Below are 19,775 nucleotides of genomic sequence, written 5' to 3'. Positions count from 1 at the left end.
TTGCTTTCCATAAAACAACAACCCTTTGTTGTTTTTCCACATGCACTCGAGGTGGATTTCCGTAATGCAGTAATGCGTGCAGTAAGAAAATTCTCTAGTGTAGCAAAGAAGTATCACTGTCTTTTCCATACAGCATGCAACACAATTCGTGGCTCCCTGCCACTTTCTTCCCAGCAAAGACATATTCTTTCTGGAATGGGAAAAGGGTGTTTGTGTTTGTGAGCAGTTGTGGTGCTGTGTTCACCTGTCTGCTTCCAAAATCCCTGGTCTCTCCCTGCTCTGTTTCTTACCCCCCAACCCCCAATGCATGCACACAAACACACAAGGGTCAAGTCTAATTTTCAAACTAGCTAGATGCTGTGCATCAAACAAAATACTCTGTGGAGCTGTAACTGTTTACCTGCGGCTTCCGCCACCTACCCACCACTGTGCTTCTTCCCATGCAGTGAGCACTACTGCCTGCCAAAGGCTTCATCAAGAAGCATAACTAAAGCAGATCAGTTACCATGGTCACACTGGGAAGAGCTGTGGTGCTGATATACAGCAGCTCCAAATTCTTTGGATTAGGAAAAATAACGAGAGTGAAAGGAAAGGATTTATCACTCAGCCTGTGAAAAATTCTCTGCAACCCCTTAGACAATTTGTGTATTTGCTTTTAACAGCATCGGATGTATTTTTCTATCACAGCATGCAAAATTTGGGAGTTACAAAGAGCTGGAGTGCCCGAGAGCCACTTTTCCAGCTTTGGGCATTCTTTACCAAGCCCAATGGACACTTGTTTTTGTTTTGTTTATAAATTGATCTCCCATCTTTCCAAATCTTCCAACGAAATAAAAGCAAAAACTATCTTTAAATAACAACCTCCTAACTAAAAAGACATAACGCTGAAGACGAGGAACACCACATGGAAGGGGCAAGCTTTGTTTTGTTTAAAAAAATAATAACAAGAATTATAAAGATTTGAACCTTATTTGGGTGCCTTATCAATTATCTTGGGATAATTGCAGTAAAGACCCCTCTTCTTGCTGTAGAGGTTCTCATTTCACATAGAATGAGCACATGAAAAAGAGTTTCCCTAGCTGCAAATGTGTGCTTTAGAGTACCGTTCTATCCCACCTAATTTTCCATAGAGAGTAAGAATGGCTAACAAATCAGAAGCAAAACAATATACAGGAGAACACTCCCCAAATTAAGCCCACTCACAAAATCAAAATAGAACTAAGAACATGGAATGGTACCAAACAGCAATAAAAATAAATGCAAAACTAAGCTAGCAGAAATGATAGTCATCCAAAGACCCTTTTAAAGAGCCACATCTTTATGAACCACCTGACTCACTTCACTTAACAAGGTATTTGATAGGGTGGGCACCATAACAGAAAAAACCCTAGTCCCAGCAGGGCCTCAGATAATGGATGGAGCATGCAGAGAGGAACATACAGAAAAAGAAAGTCATTAGGGTACCCTGGTGCCAAGCCAGTAAGTTGTTTTAAAGGTTAACACCAGCACCTTGACTTGAGCCAGGAAACTAATTGGCAACCAGTGCAGATCACATAGCACCAGTGTGATGGAATCAAATTGTGTTACATTCCAATTTGCAGGCTTTCTAGACTTTTCTGGTCTTGCACATTTGGAATATTTCACAACACTTTAGGTCTTAAAGAATTGCTTTTTAAATAAAACAATGTTTTAAAAAGCCCCACATCATCTGCTGATGCTATCATGCTGCTCTCAGAAAGCTGCTGTGCTGTGGTGGTTAAGAATCAGAATTATTAGTTAGAATTTGGGAGTCCTTTGTTCAAATGTCAATTCAATTGCCTGTTCATTAGCTGGCCTTAGGCAAGCTTACCATCTCCCCTGCCATCTGTAATATGGGAATACAGCACTAGTTTATCTTACATGGTTGTAAGTTAGAATTTATTACATTCTTTGACACTTTGGAAAATGGCTGTTAGGTATAAATCTGGCAAATATTTCCTTGCATCCGTAGCTGTTTTAAATGTTTCCATGTACATTGAACTAATGCATATGCAAGGATTTCCACCCCTACCCCTGGGTAGGTTATCAATTTTCCCCCAGTATCAGTCATCCCAGGGAATGTAAATGGGAAGTTACACTCTAACGTGCCTTTTTGTTTGGAGTGAGCAGGAAGCTTTCTATTAAAACCAGGTTTTAGATTGTAGTTCTTTAGGTGGGCAACTATTCCTTCCTAGGTGTTTTGTAAGTTGGCAGAGAATGACTTTAGGTGCCAGAGGAAGAACATGTGGTAGTTTCTCAGCATTTGTTGTAGACGAATCTACACACTTCTCTCATAACACCGTAGAATCTTGCATTATTATGATCTGCTACATATTTTGGAAATTTATCCATTGGCTATGCATTTGCATGATGGTTCCTGAGATCAATGAGCAAGTGTTTGGATAAAATTGGATGCCATTTTGAATCAAGGTGGCAAACTGAACCTTTCAAGTGCAAAAAGAAAAAAAAAGTTTCTTAGAATTCCCGAACAATGCCAAGTATGAGGCTGCCAGTAGTAACTAAAGATTGAACTTTCTCCTCAACCAATTAACTGTATCAGAATAGGAGAGAGAGAGGTTAGATTGCAGGTCACAGGGTAGCATCTGTGTGAGCTTGTATGCTTGACTATTCCTTGCCAGACCTTCCAAATTTTACTGTTGTTCCTCAGATATATTCTAATCTGTTTTCATTCCCTGCACAGTATTTGGGTGTAAAGCATGTATACATTATGCTAAACTTAAGGTGATAATCAGGTATAGAAGCATGACAGAAAGTCATTGCTCCTTCTTTGCTGTTCTGTGCCTAAGACTGAACCAAAAACTGAACCAGCAACATTTCAGCAAAGAAAACTTAAGGAGAATACTGGAATAGTGTCCCATGCGTCAGGACAAAGTTAGCCTAACTCTTCTGCACAAATCTGATTTGTTTCACAACACATATGCAGCTTTGCATAGTGCTTAGAGATTGCTGGAGAGCTTTATAATTCATGAAATAATGAATCTTCGGTTTTTAACTTTGGAACAAGATGGTGAGTCATTTAGCCTTTTCTCATTAACCTTTCATTCCAAGTCCTGACGCATGAGGGAGAAAATGGGATGGCAATTGTAGATGATCATTACTGCCTATTAACCTGTGTTATCCTACCTCATTGAGATATGAAATTCGTACTTTCTGTGTAATGAATTCCACAGGGGCCTGAAAGAAAGATACCAGAAAGGCTACATTGACAAGTGAAGGGAGTGTTAAAGGGTTGTTGGTGTTTTGCAGGATTAATTGGATTGTGTAGCCTGTACAACCATGGAAGGAGATTGTTTGAGCTGCATGAAGTATCTGATGTTTGTCTTCAATTTCTTCATTTTTGTAAGTATCCTTGGATTTTCTGTCACATACCACCTCTTTCATATCTCTGCTTACAAGGTCAGTGCTGGCTATACTGTGATAGACTTTCTTCAATACAGAATTGCCCTTCAGTTTCATATATAACAGCATCTGAAACATACGTAACACCTCTCATCATAAGCTGGCAGGACACTTAACACCCCCATGGCTTGGTATCACTGATAAGGGGAGTGGATACTGTTCTTGTAACAATTAGTAAGACCTGTGAACAGATCTCTAGACCAGATTTTCAAGCATTTATCCAATCACTGGGTAAATTGGCACTGTATAGTTTATTAAAGTATGGAATATAATTGCATTGTGTCTTAGTACTTCTTCTTCCAACAACCATAAAGTTGCATAAAGAGCATGCTAACCCTTTTGTTGATCATTTCTAAGCCAAACTAACTAACACTATTAGAATGGTCAACGTAGCAATAGTAACAATAAACCAGTGTCATATGGTGTCAAGAGTTTCATGCTATGAAGAAAATTGCTCAAGTTCAGCTTCCTGTGATGGTTGTGTTTTTTGTTAAAGAACGCACCTCTGGAAATACACCTAGAATAATAATAATATATTGTGTATCTGTATGGTTTGTATAGTACAGGTGAATCATTTTGGCGGGCAGGGGAAGCTTATTATGTAAGATTTAATAACATGGGATAAAGAATGTATTATACAGGTAAGGTATAATCTAGCAGCCCTGCCAAGCCCCTTTTTATATCTCAAAATGAATGAAACCTTTGCAAAGATGGGGCCTATGTCTCTGATGTCCCCGAGGTTGTCCTGTTGCTTCTTCCATGGATTCTACACAGGAAATAACTACACAGGAAGAGCTGAGCTATAAAGCAAAAATGGGTGCTTCCTTGCTATAAATAGCCCAAATAATGAAGAGAGAGAGAGAGAGAGAGAGAGAGAGAGAGAGAGAGAGAGAGAGAGAGTATTGGTGGGGGAAATTATAGGAAATGCACACTGTGAAAAAAGTAAGCTTGCATGGCAGAAAGCTAGCTTAGTCATGCAGCTATTGTGTTGGTTAGCTGGGGATGAACTCACTGGAGGGAATCTAGAAAGGAATTGAATGTCTTTATCTGAAATATTTCCCTTTTTGGCAGCTGGGTGGTACATCTCTACTGGGAGTTGGAATATGGGTCATAGTGGATCCCACTGGATTCCGAGAGATAGTGGCTAGTAATCCTCTGCTCTTCACGGGGGCATACATCATGCTGGCAATGGGAGCAATGCTCTTCCTGCTGGGGTTCCTTGGCTGCTGTGGAGCCATCCGTGAGAACAAATGCCTCCTTCTCTTTGTAAGTATTGTTAGCTCTTTCATATGTGGTTTTCTTTTGTATCTGCCTGCGTGGTATGGATAGCTGATTAGGTAATACCGGTACAGATTGTTTTGCACATCCAATTGTTTGCAAACTGCAGTTTTTGCACAGTTGACAACTAAAGGCATTTCATCCTAACCTGCATGCAAGTTCTGCTGTACAGCTAATGAATTGCTTGTTGCGATCACTTATAAGTAATAATCATAACTACTTGAAAATAAACACTGCACCTATCTTGGCACAACTACCAAGGAGTAGAATTTAATGTGTTCATAAGCTAGTACTGTTACACGTACAAGAAGAACATGCAGATATTTTGAGCATGGAGAGCTAGTAGCATTTTGCTGCCTACATAGGTAGATCTTTTAGGTTAACTTTGTGTGCAAGCCATTTCAAATTAAAACTCTGAAGAAGGTGATGAAATAGCAGGAAAAGGTAAAGAGATCTGTAGTGTGCTTAATTTTTGTTTGTTTGTTTGTTTTTACTTTTGGTTTGTTTTTAAGTGTAGTGTTTTAAACGTTTCAATTGCATTTTTAATCGTTATGAGCAGCTTTGAGGATTCTAGTAAAAAATAAACATTGCAGAACTCCCGTTGAGTAGATATGAATATGGGCTCCAGAGTCCAATTGTAGCCTGATACAGTGTGGTGTAGTGGTTAAGAGCGGTAGTCTCGTAATCTGGGGAACCGGGTTCGCGTCTCGCTCCTCCACATGCAGCTGCTGGGTGACCTTGGGCCAGTCACACTTCTCTGAAGTCTCTCAGCCCCACTCACCTCACAGAGTGTTTGTTGTGGGGGAGGAAGGGAAAGGAGAATGTTAGCCGCTTTGAGACTCCTGAAGGGGAGTGAAAGGCGGGATATCAAATCCAAACTCTTCTTCTTCTTCTGATAAATAACATTTAATCTCAAATATTGAATGTTATTTGCGAGGGGGAAATTGAGCCTGCAGCTATGAATAGTGCTATAGGATGGTTAAGGCTTCTAACAAGCTACAGTTCCCGAAGTACAGATGTAGTAGGGAATTGTGATTTGCTTAAGAGTAGATGCAGAAACATCTGATCTCCTCATTGCAGCTACAAAAGAGGAGACAATAAGAAGCACACGATATAAAACTTTGCTGCAACTCATTCATATAGTGGGAAATCATAGTTTCTTGTCCTGTAAGTTTCTGGTTCCTGTAAGTACTTTAGGACAAAATAACATAAAAAGAGCTCTGCTGGATCAGATCAAATGACTGTCTGTTCTGGCAGTCTCTTCTCACAGTGGCCAACCAGTTACAAGACATCTCACTCATGCTTCCCATCCACTTCTGTTCAGGGGCATAACATCTAGCCCAGTTGGTTAGAGCATGGGGCTGATTATGGCTAGGTCCCATATGGGCTACCTGTATATTCCTACATTGCAGGGGGTTGAATTAGATGGCCAATGCCTTCTAATTGTACAATTCAATGATCTCTGATAGCACGTCACCATTGATAGCCCTATTCTCTATATTTTACCCCTATAAAACCACCTGTATTTTCATCAAGCGTGCATACACAAGTGCTCCCATAAGAACTTTATACCTTATCTGCACCCCCATTTTCCCCATATATTCATCAGCATGCACTATTTAATCAGCCCTAGAGTCAAGAGTATGAAATCCCCCTTTGTCAGCCTTCTTCAAACTGCAAGTGAACTCCAAAAAAGTAATCAATTAGTTTCTAAGAAGTCCTTAAGGCACAAAATTCTAGTGTGGTTGCAGCCCACAAAGTTTGCCATATCACATTTGGGTACATGTGGAAAGAAAAACCTAAAGGTGTGGATGTGTGGATGTGCGCATGTGTGCACACCATCTGGGTCAAGTAGATTTGGGTTTCATTATAATGTACATTATAGCGATGCCATACATAATGAAAGGAAGCCTTTGATTGAAGTGGAAAGCTGCAACATTTTTGTTGTCCTAGTTCCCCACCCAGCCACCCATCAATTTGCCTGTTATCCTATATACCTGAGGGTGTGTGTAATGGCTAAACTTTTCATTTGGTACGTCATTTTATTCGTTATAAAATGGGATGGAAAAAGTTATGTAAGAGTTTCCCCCCAGGAACAAGGACTTCCCAAACGGAGGTTTCTTCCAAAGAGGGAGTGATGGGAAAGAATTGACTATGCAAAGCGATTTAGTGTGTGACTTGTGGAAATATTGGCCTGCCGAGATTTTCATATTTCTTCAGGAAGTTCAAATGAAGTGGCTGTTAACTGTAGCTGGGGTTGCGGGAGAAGTGTTACTTTCATGGCCTGATCAAAATCCAAGTCCTCATATGAAGTTTTCAAAAATAGATGAGCCAGAGGCTTCCTGAGAGAGATTTTGCAGTGATACATAATGAATGCCTAAAGCTTTTAGCTCGAGTGTAAACTCAAGGCAAGCGTACAGCATGGATAAGAGACAAGAGAGAAACATGCATCCCAAGGGAAGTTCTCAAGCTTCTTTCTGCGTAGAGATTATTTTTCATGTTATACAGTATTTTTATAAGAAATGTTGCAGTTGAATCTGATATGTTGCATCAAGCGTTAGGCTGTGTTGTGCTTCACAGCCCCCACAGCTGTTGTTCTAGCAGTTGATCTTTGCAAGGTTGTGTTTTAAAAAAACAAAAAAAACCACTGCACACTGCTTGGAAGACTTAGAAATGAGCTTGCTGTGAAATACCCCTAAAGCCATTTCACTTGCTGCTTGATAAAATAGTGGGGTCCGTGGTGTATATTTGAATTTTGGAAGGCTACAAAAGAGTATAAATCAGTCTTGGTGTACCCATAAGAAATTCCTTTGTATCTGTCCCTCTTTCTCCACCCACGTTGCAACAAAGGTAAAGGGGGGGGGGAGAGAACTAAGTACTGCTTGATCTAATTTTTACTGAGGACCAAACTGGCACCAGGGGGAACTTTCCTCTCATTCAGGTGGTTAATGCACTTATCCCCCTGGCCGCAGTCCCAGTCCTGTTTCCCCAAGCCAGCAGCTAGACAAGGGCAAGCTACGTGATGAGTTTCATGTTTAGTTTGACCCTCAAAACATTCCAGTATGCAAGTCACAGTATTATTTGCAGATACAGATGGGGAAATGAGGCTGAGAAAGAGTCTTCTCCCATACATTTGGATAATGAAACTGTGGATGGTCTTTTTCTCCGTGTGAGAGTGTGGTTATTGTTATTGTTTATTACTATGCTATGTTTTGTGCGTTTTTGTGTTTTTATATTGTAAACCGCCCTGTGATCCTCGGATGAAGGACAGTATAGACATTAAATAAATAATAATAATAATTTGCCCAATGACTCTGGGGCAGAAAATCTATGTCAAAGTGATGGGGGCAGGGAGGCCTTGGCAGGGAGGCCAGAGAGTGGAGGATTTTAAGTGAGTTGGTATGCTCAACAGTGAATCCATATGATCAGCAGAATGGTTTGTAAAGTAAAGCCTTACAGTTTTGCAGTCTGGCGTGTCCCTGGATGTTTTGTTGATCTATGGATTTGGAAGATTTCTTCCAGTGTAGCTGTAGATTTCCTTTGTATGGCGAGGACAAATTCCTCACTCAGCTTGATTTATCATTTTGATTATTTTGAGAGATTCTGTCCCAGCTGTTTGCTGTAGATGTACAGTGATTTGTCTGCCTTTCTTTTTCTCTCTTTCAGTTCTTCATGTTTATTTTGCTAATCTTCCTGGCAGAACTCTCAGCTGCAATCCTGGCTTTTATCTTTAGAGAAAATGTAAGTATTACAATGTCAGCATGGCGCTCTGCAGATTTTGGTTCAGGTGGACTTCAAGTTAGAAGGTTATAAGCTTGCTGAGTTGATATCTGTTAGGATGGCAGTGGACCAATATTCCTATTATTACTCCTGGTCTGAACATCATGCAGTCACCTGTTGAATGCAAGCAAAAGAAACTTGTGTCAAGTAGATGGTTTATGTGTAGAGGAGATAACATGCCCCCCAAAGGTTTCCAGAGTTAAGGAGCTTATGCAGGCTCATACTTTAAAAAAAAAATCATCCTCATTAAAATTGAATTAGCTTTAGTTTCATTGATCAGAGACAAAATTAATAACAGTTTGAGAGGTTAAAAGAACATAGCACAGCAGGATAGAAAGAAGTAAATTCATCATAAGTTATTTCATTGTGCCAGTATGAAGAATCTGTCACATGCATGCTTTTCCAAGTCTGCAGTGCAATGCTTATCTGTCCAGTACCACCTGTACTGAAAACAGAGCTTTAAATCAGCTCAGATAGACCAAACATTCCTTTAATAAAACTGCTATCATATTTAGGCTGCCATTTTCCTCTTGTCTAGAGGATGGACTAAGCTGATGCCCTATCACAAGTCCATTCCATCTTTATTTGTGTGAGTTTTTCAAAAGAATGCACACAAAAAATTACATTTGAAATGTATGCATTTCTTATGTAAAACACACGCTTTTTACTTATATGTATTTTCAATGCATTTTCCTCATAAAATACGTATACTTATTGTCCATAAAACCCTTATTTTTGTGCATACCATCTGCTTACTAAAGCTGAATTGCAAAATCTAACTGCAAGCATCAGATAGGTAGCCGTGTTGGTCTGCCATAGTCAAAACAAAACAAATTCCTTCCAGTAGCACCTTAAAGACCAACTAAGTCAGTTCTTGGTATGAGCTTTCGTGTGCATGCACACTTCTTCAGATACACTGAAACAGAAGTTTCCAGACCCTTCTATATAGTGAGAAGGTGGGGAGGGGTATTACTCAGAAGGGTGGTGGGAATGGGTGATTGGCAGATAGCTGTGATGAGCCTGTTGACGACTCTTAACGACTGCAATAGGTCTTACAGGAAAAAGCAAGGGGTGAAAAGGTGAAAAATGGCTTTGTCATGTATAATGAGATAAGAATCCAAGGTCTTTGTTCAGACCAGGTTTCTCCATGGTTTTAAGTTTGGTGATAAGTTGTAATTCAGCAGCTTCTCTTTCCAGTCTATTTCTGAAATTCCTTTGTAGTAAAACAGCTACTTTGAGATCTTGTATAGAATGTCCTGGGAGACTGAAGTGTTCTCCTACTGGTTTCTCTGTCTTGTGATTCCTGATGTCCGATTTATGTCCGTTTATTCTTTGGCGTAAGGTCTGGCCTGTTTGTCCAATATAGAGAGCTGAAGGACACTGTTGGCATTTTATGGCATACAGAATGTTAGACGATGAGCAATTAAATAGTCCCGAGATGGTATGTGTGATGTTGTTGGGGCCAGTAATGGTGTTGTCCGGGTGTATGTGGCAGCAAAGTTGGCATCTGGGTTTATTGCACTGGCACCAGAGCCTGCAATAAACCCAGATGCCAACTTTGCTGCCACATACACCCGGACAACACCATTACTGGCCCCAACAACATCACACATACCATCTCGGGACTATTTAATTGCTCATCGTCTAACATTCTGTATGCCATAAAATGCCAACAGTGTCCTTCAGCTCTCTATATTGGACAAACAGGCCAGACCTTACGCCAAAGAATAAACGGACATAAATTGGACATCAGGAATCACAAGACAGAGAAACCAGTAGGAGAACACTTCAATCTCCCAGGACATTCTATACAAGATCTCAAAGTAGCTGTTTTACTACAAAGGAATTTCAGAAATAGACTGGAAAGAGAAGCTGCTGAATTACAACTTATCACCAAACTTAAAACCATGGAGAAACCTGGTCTGAACAAAGACCTTGGATTCTTATCTCATTATACATGACAAAGCCATTTTTCACCTTTTCACCCCTTGCTTTTTCCTGTAAGACCTATTGCAGTCGTTAAGAGTCATCAACAGGCTCATCACAGCTATCTGCCAATCACCCATTCCCACCACCCTTCTGAGTAATACCCCTCCCCACCTTCTCACTATATAGAAGGGTCTGGAAACTTCTGTTTCAGTGTATCTGAAGAAGTGTGCATGCACACGAAAGCTCATACCAAGAACTGACTTAGTTGGTCTTTAAGGTGCTACTGGAAGGAATTTGTTTTGTTTTAACTGCAAGCATGTTCAGGAGTGCAGATTTACCCACAATTCTCTGTGATGCAAAACAAAATACAAAAAACCACAACTACACATTCCTAAACAAAGGGATTGGGGTTTTTTGCTTTTACATTGGGGGGGTCCTCGGTTGGGGGGTGGGAGACTTGGAGCAATGACCAAAGCTTCCTAGGAACACCCACTTCCTTAGGAACTCTACTGTAAGTGTTGACTTGCAATACAGTGGTCCCTTGGGTTAAGTACTTAATTCATTCTGGAGGTCCATACTTAACCTGAAACTGTTCTTAACCTGAAGCACCACTTTAGCTAATGGGGCCTCCTGCTGCCGCCACGCCGCCAGAGCCCAATTTCTGTTTTTATCCTGAAGGAAAGTTCTTAACCTGAAGCACTATTTCTGGGTTAGCGGAGTGTGTAACCTGAAGCGTATGTAACCTGAAGCGTATGTAACCCGAGATAGGCAAACATGAGATACTTCTCCTTTTTTTGCTTTCACTTGTTTTCTTGTTGCATTTGTGAACACAGGAAACCCACATTTACACCTTACATAGCCAAAGTTAGCTGGTGTGTCCTGGTGTGACTTCAGTTGCTTTTGTCCATTGTTCTATTTGGCAAATTCAATTTCCTGCAAAATTTTTGCTTTGCTTTTGTATTTTGCTTTGTATTTATTTGGCTGTTTTCTGGCACAAATCTGCAGCCTCATTTCTGTGTGTTTGGGTTTTTTGTTTTAAAATAGAAGAGCTAAGGATAGAGACATTTAGCAAATAAACCTGTGGGAATGGCAGAAAAACAAAGTATTCACTAATAGGGTGAGAATGAGAATGACACAAAGGAGCCTGTGGACAGAAACTTTGACATAGTGTAACTCAATGCTCTATAAACACAGGGCTTGCTTTTAATTCCCCCATGTTTAAGGAAGTAGGTGGTTAGATTTTTAAAAACATTGCAAGCCCCAAGAGCCCATTGTGTTCTGTAGTAAGCTGCAGTGTAAGCTTCCATGGGGCATTTTGGTTCACCGCTGTGGGAGCTTGAATAATGGTGTGTCTGAAACATATACCTTTCACTTGAGGTACAAGAAAACGTAAGATTTTTCCCTGTCCATGTAGAAACATACATACCTGCATATATAATTTTATTAGTATGCTACCTTTCTGCAGTTCAAACCACACTCAAGGTTGCCTACCACATGAAAAAATTACACAACGACAACATAACAAAAGTAGTCATAATAAATGAAACATTTTTTAAAAAATGCACAACTAAGCCAAACCATTTCCACATAAATCACAAGGGCTAAAATAAAGATACAAAAAATCAGCAGCAATAACCCCCAACCACAACAGCCTCTGCCAAACAGCACCCTAGCCTAAGAGTCTGTACAGCAACCTCAGCTTTTGTAGCTGAAGTCAGTCAAGACCCCGTCCTCCCAGGCCAGGTGGGAAAAGGCCTGTGTGAGTATTAAACTTTCCATTCTAGTCACTCTTCTTTTTTCTCTGGCCTTTCTGATATCAACTGTACGATTCACAGTGTTCCCAATGAGCTCATTCTCCTGTTCCTTTATTCTGCCCATATCACCTCTCCCTGCCTCCCTCTTAGATTCTTTCCTTCCAAGATACAAGTTTTGGCCCATCTCTTTCTCAAGAACTTTGCAAATTCTGCAGCTCCCTGTTGCTAATTTATTGCTTTCTTAACACCCTTTGTGCTGGCTAAATAATTGCTAATAATAATAATGACACATAGTAACATTGTTACTAAGCTTTCTACCATCACTTTGGTGCTTTTTTAATATATGCAGATTTAGGAAGCTGTTGTTGCAGGTTTGTGTGACTGATTAAACACATAAATTTGGGAAGACTCAGTGGTAAAGCAACTACAGAAAGTCCCAGTTTCAGTCCTTGGTATCTCTAGGTAGAAGTAGACATTCCTGCTTGAATCCCTGAAAAGTTGCTGGTCTGACTCAGTGTTAGGCAGCTTCCTATGTTTCTATGGGCTGTGGAACTGAATTGCACACATTATTTATGTTGTACAGTGGACACAATGAAATCCAGTAGCTTGATCTTGTGCAAAAAATTAAGATTGTGGTGTTGCATCCTCAACAGGGCTCAGATATGTACCTTTGTTTCATTTTGCAGTTGGAACCCACTTCCAATATTCAATACTTCCCATTGTTTTTCAGAACAGCCCTGAGAACCTTGGACTTACTCCCCACCCACAAATATTCCCAGTTCTTTGTTCCATCTTGCAAGTTTTCTCTTCATGGTCCATAATCTCTCCTGTCCTCCAGCTGTGCATTGCTCTGAGGCTTCTCTTGACCCTCCAAAGTATATTTGGGGAGGACATGGAAAGAAAGGGGCTCGTTGCACTAGTGAGAATCGTTGAGCTGGCTTCCGCTAGCACAATAATTTAGCTGAACAAGAACCCTAGGGGCTTTTTTACCCCAAAGTAGAGTTCACATTCTATTGCTTATACCCTCTTGTTATTAATACAACCCACCATGTCTCTAGGCTCATGATCTTGGAAAGTGTGCATCTGTTCATAACATGTGTAGACACTTGTGTTTGGGTGCCCATGCTATCAGGGACATATGTTATTACTTCTGTTTCCATGGCTTTATTTCCTTAAACAATATGTACTTTGCTTTGTGACTTAGAGGAAAATGTATTTTCTTTCCTTTAAAGATCTTCAAGATCTTTACCTGTAGTAATATATTGCAGTATTTCAGTTGGTTGCTCCCGTTAATGAATCTGTTGAAAGCAGAACAATCATCTTTTTTTTTTTTAAAGCCTTTTACTGGTTTGGCAGGACTAATTGTAGTGTGTGTTTTATACAGAAGAAATTAATGAGGGAGCAAGTATAGAGTAACCTTGCAGCAGACTTAACAAGGATTTAACATCGGTTTAATTTTTTCCAAAGAGGCTATGTTTTCACCATTATTTTTTTTTTTTAAAAAAAGAAGACCTTAAAATAAGCAAAGAAGTAAGGTTTAGAAAGTCAATGCTGAAAGAGTCATATCTGTCCAAAGGTTAGAAGGAAATAATGTCTCTCTTCTCAGCTGGTGTTCTCTGCAATTGAACAGAAGGGAAAGAACTGCACTTTGTAAGGAGTTTTAGATACCCCATTTCAAGTAGCACAGGCAGGGAGAAAGCGTAATTGTGTCTTGGTGGCAACAGCTATTGCTCTATAAATAGCGACCACTTCCTGGGGATCTGTTGGGGTCTGGTCAATACAGCTCTTGTTTTCTGAATTTGTTGAATTCTTTCAGGACTGCGCAAATAGAAGACCTCACACATAGTAGAGGAAAACCACACACTTGCACAAGCTGTTATGCTACACATTTAGGTATCAGCAGTCCAGGTGTGCATGTTTTTCTTTCCGTGTGCCTATGAACAATGGGGATATGCTTTCCTGTGATTGTACAGTGTTTTTGAGCATGTTGCAGCATTAAGGGAGGGAAACCAAAAGAATAGACTATGGGTGTGGCTGTGCAAACTATCCTTCAGGCACAAGCAGCATTCATTTCTTGCATCAAGCTCACCTAGTGACCTCACAACTCACAAAGTTTTCAACATATGCCTGTACTTGGCTGGGTGGGTGTGATACTTTATGGCTGCAGGGAGCCTCACTGAGCATTCTGAGAAGCATATTCTAGAATCATTGCATTTTACAATGGCTATTGTGGCACCCTTAGTGGTCTTTCTGATATTAGCACTGTGGCCCAAGCATCTTCTGCAACTTTGCAAGGGACTATGGAGCACACCACTTAGATCACATAGTCTCCGCTGACTCTCCTAAATGTATTGCTGCCCCAAGTAGTGTTCCTTGTGTTCCTACTGTAGTTGAGCCAGCCCAGTCTGCCATATTAGCAGGGATGCTAGCAGGACAAGTAGGACATGTGCTGCCCATGCTATTCTTAAAGGTAAAAGGTAAAGGGACAACTCTGGGGTTGCGGCACTCATCTCACTTTACTGGCCGAGGGAGCTGGCGTACAGCTTCTGGGTCATATGGCCAGCATGACTAATCCACTTCTGGCGAACCAGAGCGGCGCACGGAAACGCCATTTACCTTCCCGACGGAGCGGTACCTATTTATCTACTTGCATTGCATGCTTTCGAACCGCTCGGTTGGCAGGAGCTGGAACCAAACAATGAGAGCTCACCCCATTGTGGGGATTCGAACCGCCGACCTTCCGAACGACAAGCTCAGTGGTTTAGACCACAGCGCCACCCAAAATATAGGTCTTTACTTGGCTATAAATGGGGTACTATATCAGGCTGCGTTCAGGTAGGGGGGACCTGGAGAAGAGACTCTGCAGAAGGTTGCATATGATCATAGGAAGCTACCTCATACAGAGTACGACTCTTGGTCCATCTATCTCAGTATCGTCTACAGTTTAGAATCTATACTCAGTGGCAGCAGCTTTCCAGGATTTCAGACAGGGGAGTCTGCTTGGAGATGCTGGGGGTTGAGCCAGAAAACTATCACATGTAAAGCTGTGGCCCTTCCCCATCAGATGTTGTGGGCTACAACTCCCATCAGCTCCAGCCAGCGTGGCCACTGGTTGGGGTTGATAGGAGTAGTAGTTCACAACACCTGGAGGGAACCACATGAGCTATCCCTGACCTAGTGACAATATCTTGGTGCACAATGCTTCCTTAAAAGCCAGCATAAACCTGTGAGGTGGGAAGGTTTGTTTGGAGGGCGGGGGTGGCCAGTTGGCCCAGAATTACCACTTGAACACAGCTGTGTGCCATGTATACCATCCCTTTGGTTCAGTGTCAAGTGCTAAATCAACTAAGTGGGTGGATAAATATTTCCTAAGATAAATATTTAGAGTGGTGGTGAAGAGGTAATGTAATATGTTTTGGCCTACTGTTACTTCAGGCAGCCGAGCCACAATATGATGATGGAGATAGAAAGTTGAAGGTAATTAGTTGTGCTGAAGTAACAGATCAGAGTGAAAGGATATTAAATATCCTGGCAAGTGTAGAAATTATTTCTTTGAGTGCTGTACCATTCAGTATAGATGCAGTCTCTCCGCACTTCCTTATTAGCTTATTGGCTTGTGAGGTGGTATTATGCTTAATGCTCTGCATAGCCCGTCTCCCTCTTGAGACAGATGTAATTGATAGACGCTTCACTGTCTGCCTTATGGTGCAACACAACTTTTCCTTGTACAACATCTTGTGTCCAAAGCTCTCACAGCACTATATGGGGTTAAATTATATAGTTAGAGGTAAATAATTAATAGCAGAGGGGAAAGAAAAAATTAAGAACCACAACAAGGCTTAAGAGAGATGTTATCTGCTCAGATTTGAAGTAGGGCAGATAGCAGTGAAGCAGACAGGCAAGGAATCGGTTTCAAATGGCTGAAGCTGTTAGAGGAGAAGATCCTTCCCTTGAATAAAGCTCTGAGGGCTGGAGAAGAGAACTGAGAGGGGAGCAGCGAGGGAGAGTCAGCAACAGTTGAGAAGAGCTCACAGTTTAGAGGTTTAAAACAATGCTAAAAACAAAGTGGTTTTCAAAATGAAAGAGCAAAAACCACTATTAGAAGTTTAGAACTTGAGTCTTATTAAAAATGAAATGAATGAATTAATGAATGTTAGAATGATGTTGGACAGAAATTAAGTGGTTTCCAGCTGTAATGCTTTAAGAGATATGGAAAATAAGGTTTTGAAATAAACAAAAATTAATGGTGAGGATTTGCTGAATTAATAATTTGAATTGGAATATAAGAAAGGGAGGTATGAGGAGGTCTGGAAAATAAGTTAAAAGAAAATAAGCAAAGGAAAATTCTATGTGTTTTTAGTTGTTTTTATTTTTCCTTTTTTGTACTTCTGTATTTTTGTTGTTTCTTTTTTTTTGTTTTACAATGTATTATTTTTGGAAAATTTCAATAAATATCTTATAAAAAAAAATAATGAAATGAATGGTGAGGCTGAAGACTTGTGGTTGTTGATTCACCACCACCACAGAAAGTGATGTTTTCTCTTCTAAAGAGATCACGAGCAAGTCCCATAGTAAGAGACAGGTGAAAGGTTGTTCTCTTACAAATGACAGCACTACAACAATTGCTGCTAGGTGCTATTTGTCATGTGTGAGGCTCATGGTGTAGCAGCTGGAGGCTGCTTTTCATCAATAACTGCCACAACTTACTAAAATACCTCATTAGGAAGATCAGCATATTAAGGTGGTGTATGTGCTCTCAAGTGGAAGAAGATAAACAAGCTTTGTAGTAGCTGTGGAAGAATCCATCCTTCCTACTCTGCTTAGATCAGTCTGGATCCTTTTGAGAGAAATGACCTTCCCCACATCATGTGCCAAATGCTGCCTTTCAGAAAGCTCTCAATAATAGCTATATGGCAGGGCGATGCTACTCCCAATTCATTTCAGCTTTCATAGCAGTAGCAATACCTGCTGAATAACTTTCCTGCTGTTTAACAATTACAGGCATAGATGTGCCCTTCAGCGCCTGAGGTCAAGTTCATATTGGGACTGGCAGTAGTTCTTTTTTTCTTGTCATTTCAGAATTTACCTGTTGGGAGAGAAGCTGCTTTCTTTATCACCTCCTCTTCTCTCCTCACCCCCTTCCTTCCTTCTATAATGTAGGAGCATCCCAAGCAAAAGGGGAGTTTGGGGAGGGGGAGGGAATGAGAAGATGGGGAGGAAGGTTTTTCTCCCTGCTGCAGCAGCAGGCAGTTAAGGAGGTGGGTGGGGGATACCATTTTCTCCCTGGGCCCCCAAGCAGTTCTTCTTCAGCTCAGCTTGCATTCCAACCTGGAGGGAGGTCTGCTTATAATAAAAGTACACATTCCAAGAGTGCCAAATTTGTATGCTGACATAGGTAATTATGAGACTCAGCAGCAGCACTACAGAATACTGCATCTATTAATTCAAGTATTTTTATGCAGCGAGGATAGGACACAGAGAGACCTTCGTAGCTTAACACAAACCTCTAATAAAGGAGAGAAACAGTGCTTGGTCAGTACTACTGATTTTAGACTGCTTTGTTTTATAGATTTATTTTAACACTGAAAATAAGCCGTGTGACTTATGTTATTAACTTCCTCCCGCCCCCACGTTTGTCCAGATACTTGGAACAAAGTAAAATGTTATACTAGTGAAAGGAAGGAGTTTCTTTTCTGGCCAGTAAGCACAATCCCAGTGCTGGGCTTTGTTTTAGGTCAAATCTCATAAAAATCACAAACACAAACCTCAAACATTTCCTTTGGGATCACGCCTGTCAAAATAAAGGTTTCACTTTATATTCAAATGACTCTTTTGTTTCAGAACTGGTCAAAGGAAGCCAATTGGGACTATTACCAACTGTAATATTAGTTTCAAAGTCTGCACTTAGGAAATAGACAAGCATCAATAAAAAGTCTGGGCGGCTGTCTCCGCAGGATGGGAGCCTGGGCGGGTAAATTATGCAAAAGAAGGGAAGGGAAACACAATGCTGGAGCACATGGAGTGGCACCTTCTAACCCTGAGGCCCCTGACGGTGCTGCGTTATTTCCCGGGGGAGAATCTCCATCCGGTCTGACTAATAGGCATTTCCACTCGAAGGGAACATGGCCTCTTCACATTGGAGTTGCTGGAGGTGTAGCTTCAACAAGCCCTCTGTGACTTCTGTGAGGTCTGCAGGATTTCCATTAATTTTAGTAATAAAGTTCCAGGGAAAACAATATAAAAAGTAAAATGACCCCCCAGTGTGTTGGTAACACACGTTGTATTACTGAGAACTTGTTAAGTCTTAACTGTTAAGTGCTCATTCTGCTTAAATGATGAAGCGTCAGAATGCTCTCTGTGTGTGTGTGTGTGTGTGTTTGTTTTCACCTACCTGGTTAAAATTTGTTCTGCTATACTTCTGGCATGACCGAGGGCTCATCCACACTTTGAACTGCTTCTTCTCCCCCATGAAAACCTGTGGTTTAGTGCTGAGTGAGAAAAGACGAGTTTTCTGCAGATTGACGTTGGTTCCGATTTAGCACTAAAGACTGAGTTTGCCATGGGAAAGTAGCAGGGCTAAGGCAAAAATGCTTGGACCCTTGGCTAGAAGGCACAAGACAGACAGAAAACTCCTTGGGTCCAGGCTTTCACGGGTGAATGAGTGCTAAGAGGGATCTAGAAAGATGGTTCTAGCAGTGACCACGAAGGGTACTCTTATGAGCAAGCGGCTTTCAGTAAATTGCCATCATTTTGATTGAGATTCTTCTCAGTTTATTCCCAGCCTTTATAGGAGGGAAGTGGCCTGAACTGGTATTTAATTTTCTGTTTTTATTTGCAGTTGTCATTCAACATGACAGTTGAAGATGCAATTAACAAAAGTTTATGAGCATTGAACATGTACAGTGTTAAAGTATAATTACTGCCTGTAAAACTGGAGAAGTAGTGGAATGAGACAACACTAGGGTTGTTCACACATAGTGCTAAACCATGGTGTAGCACTGCATGAATGAGACTCGGCATTCCTGAGCAAAGCATAGAGTTCACATCCTTGCCCCTTTTCTCTCCTCTTTCTGAGTGGCTGGGAGGTATGCTTCTGTCTAGTTCAGATGTACTTTTAAAGAACCTTCATTTACAGTTTTGACCAGGCCCCCTGGTTCAAATGCAGCACTAAAGCTGAGATTACTTTAAACTGAAACAAAACTTGACAGATGTCTCCCTCTTGGCTTTGCAGGAAGAGATGGGAGTGCATGAGAAAAGTACAGTATTTCTCCAGGGTTTCCCAACCTCACCTGGGACCTTTGCATGCAGAGCATAAGCTCCACCACTGAACTGAAGTCTTTTCTCTCAAATTATTAGGTGGGCGGAGTGTCTTGAGCAAACTTCAAGGGAATATGAAGTCCCCTCATGCCATGGCCTTTTCTATCCCAGCTCAGAATAAAGGATATGGGTCACCTATCAATTTATCAGCAAGCATCTCTCATGCTGGCTATCCTGGACCCAGGTGGAATTAGCACCCCGTCTCAATCACAAAAATTAGACGACCTTGTAAGGTTAATCTGTGATGTGCTCAGAGCACTGGCAGCATCTAAGCACCGC

At 41.0% G+C, this 19,775-nt stretch overlaps 1 protein-coding gene across 4 annotated transcripts in view; it reads left to right on the top strand.

The window, feature by feature from the left end:
- The window catches only part of TSPAN18 (tetraspanin 18), a 169,880-nt gene that overhangs the window by 141,268 nt on the left and 8,837 nt on the right, over positions 1-19,775 (top strand). For all 4 annotated transcript variants that reach the window (XM_081836311.1, XM_081836309.1, XM_081836308.1 and 1 more), the window contains 3 exons: positions 3,286-3,378; positions 4,510-4,704; positions 8,383-8,457. In XM_081836311.1, the coding sequence (XP_081692437.1) occupies positions 3,316-3,378; positions 4,510-4,704; positions 8,383-8,457 (333 nt within the window). In that variant the 5' untranslated portion in view covers positions 3,286-3,315. The remainder of the gene's footprint in view (positions 1-3,285; positions 3,379-4,509; positions 4,705-8,382; positions 8,458-19,775) is intronic.

The sequence above is a fragment of the Podarcis erhardii genome (genome assembly GCF_964252035.2).
Source record: "Podarcis erhardii genome assembly, chromosome: 1".
NCBI lineage: Eukaryota > Metazoa > Chordata > Lepidosauria > Squamata > Lacertidae > Podarcis > Podarcis erhardii.
The sequence above is the reverse complement of the archived record's forward strand: the minus strand, read 5'-3'. Positions and strand labels throughout refer to the sequence as shown.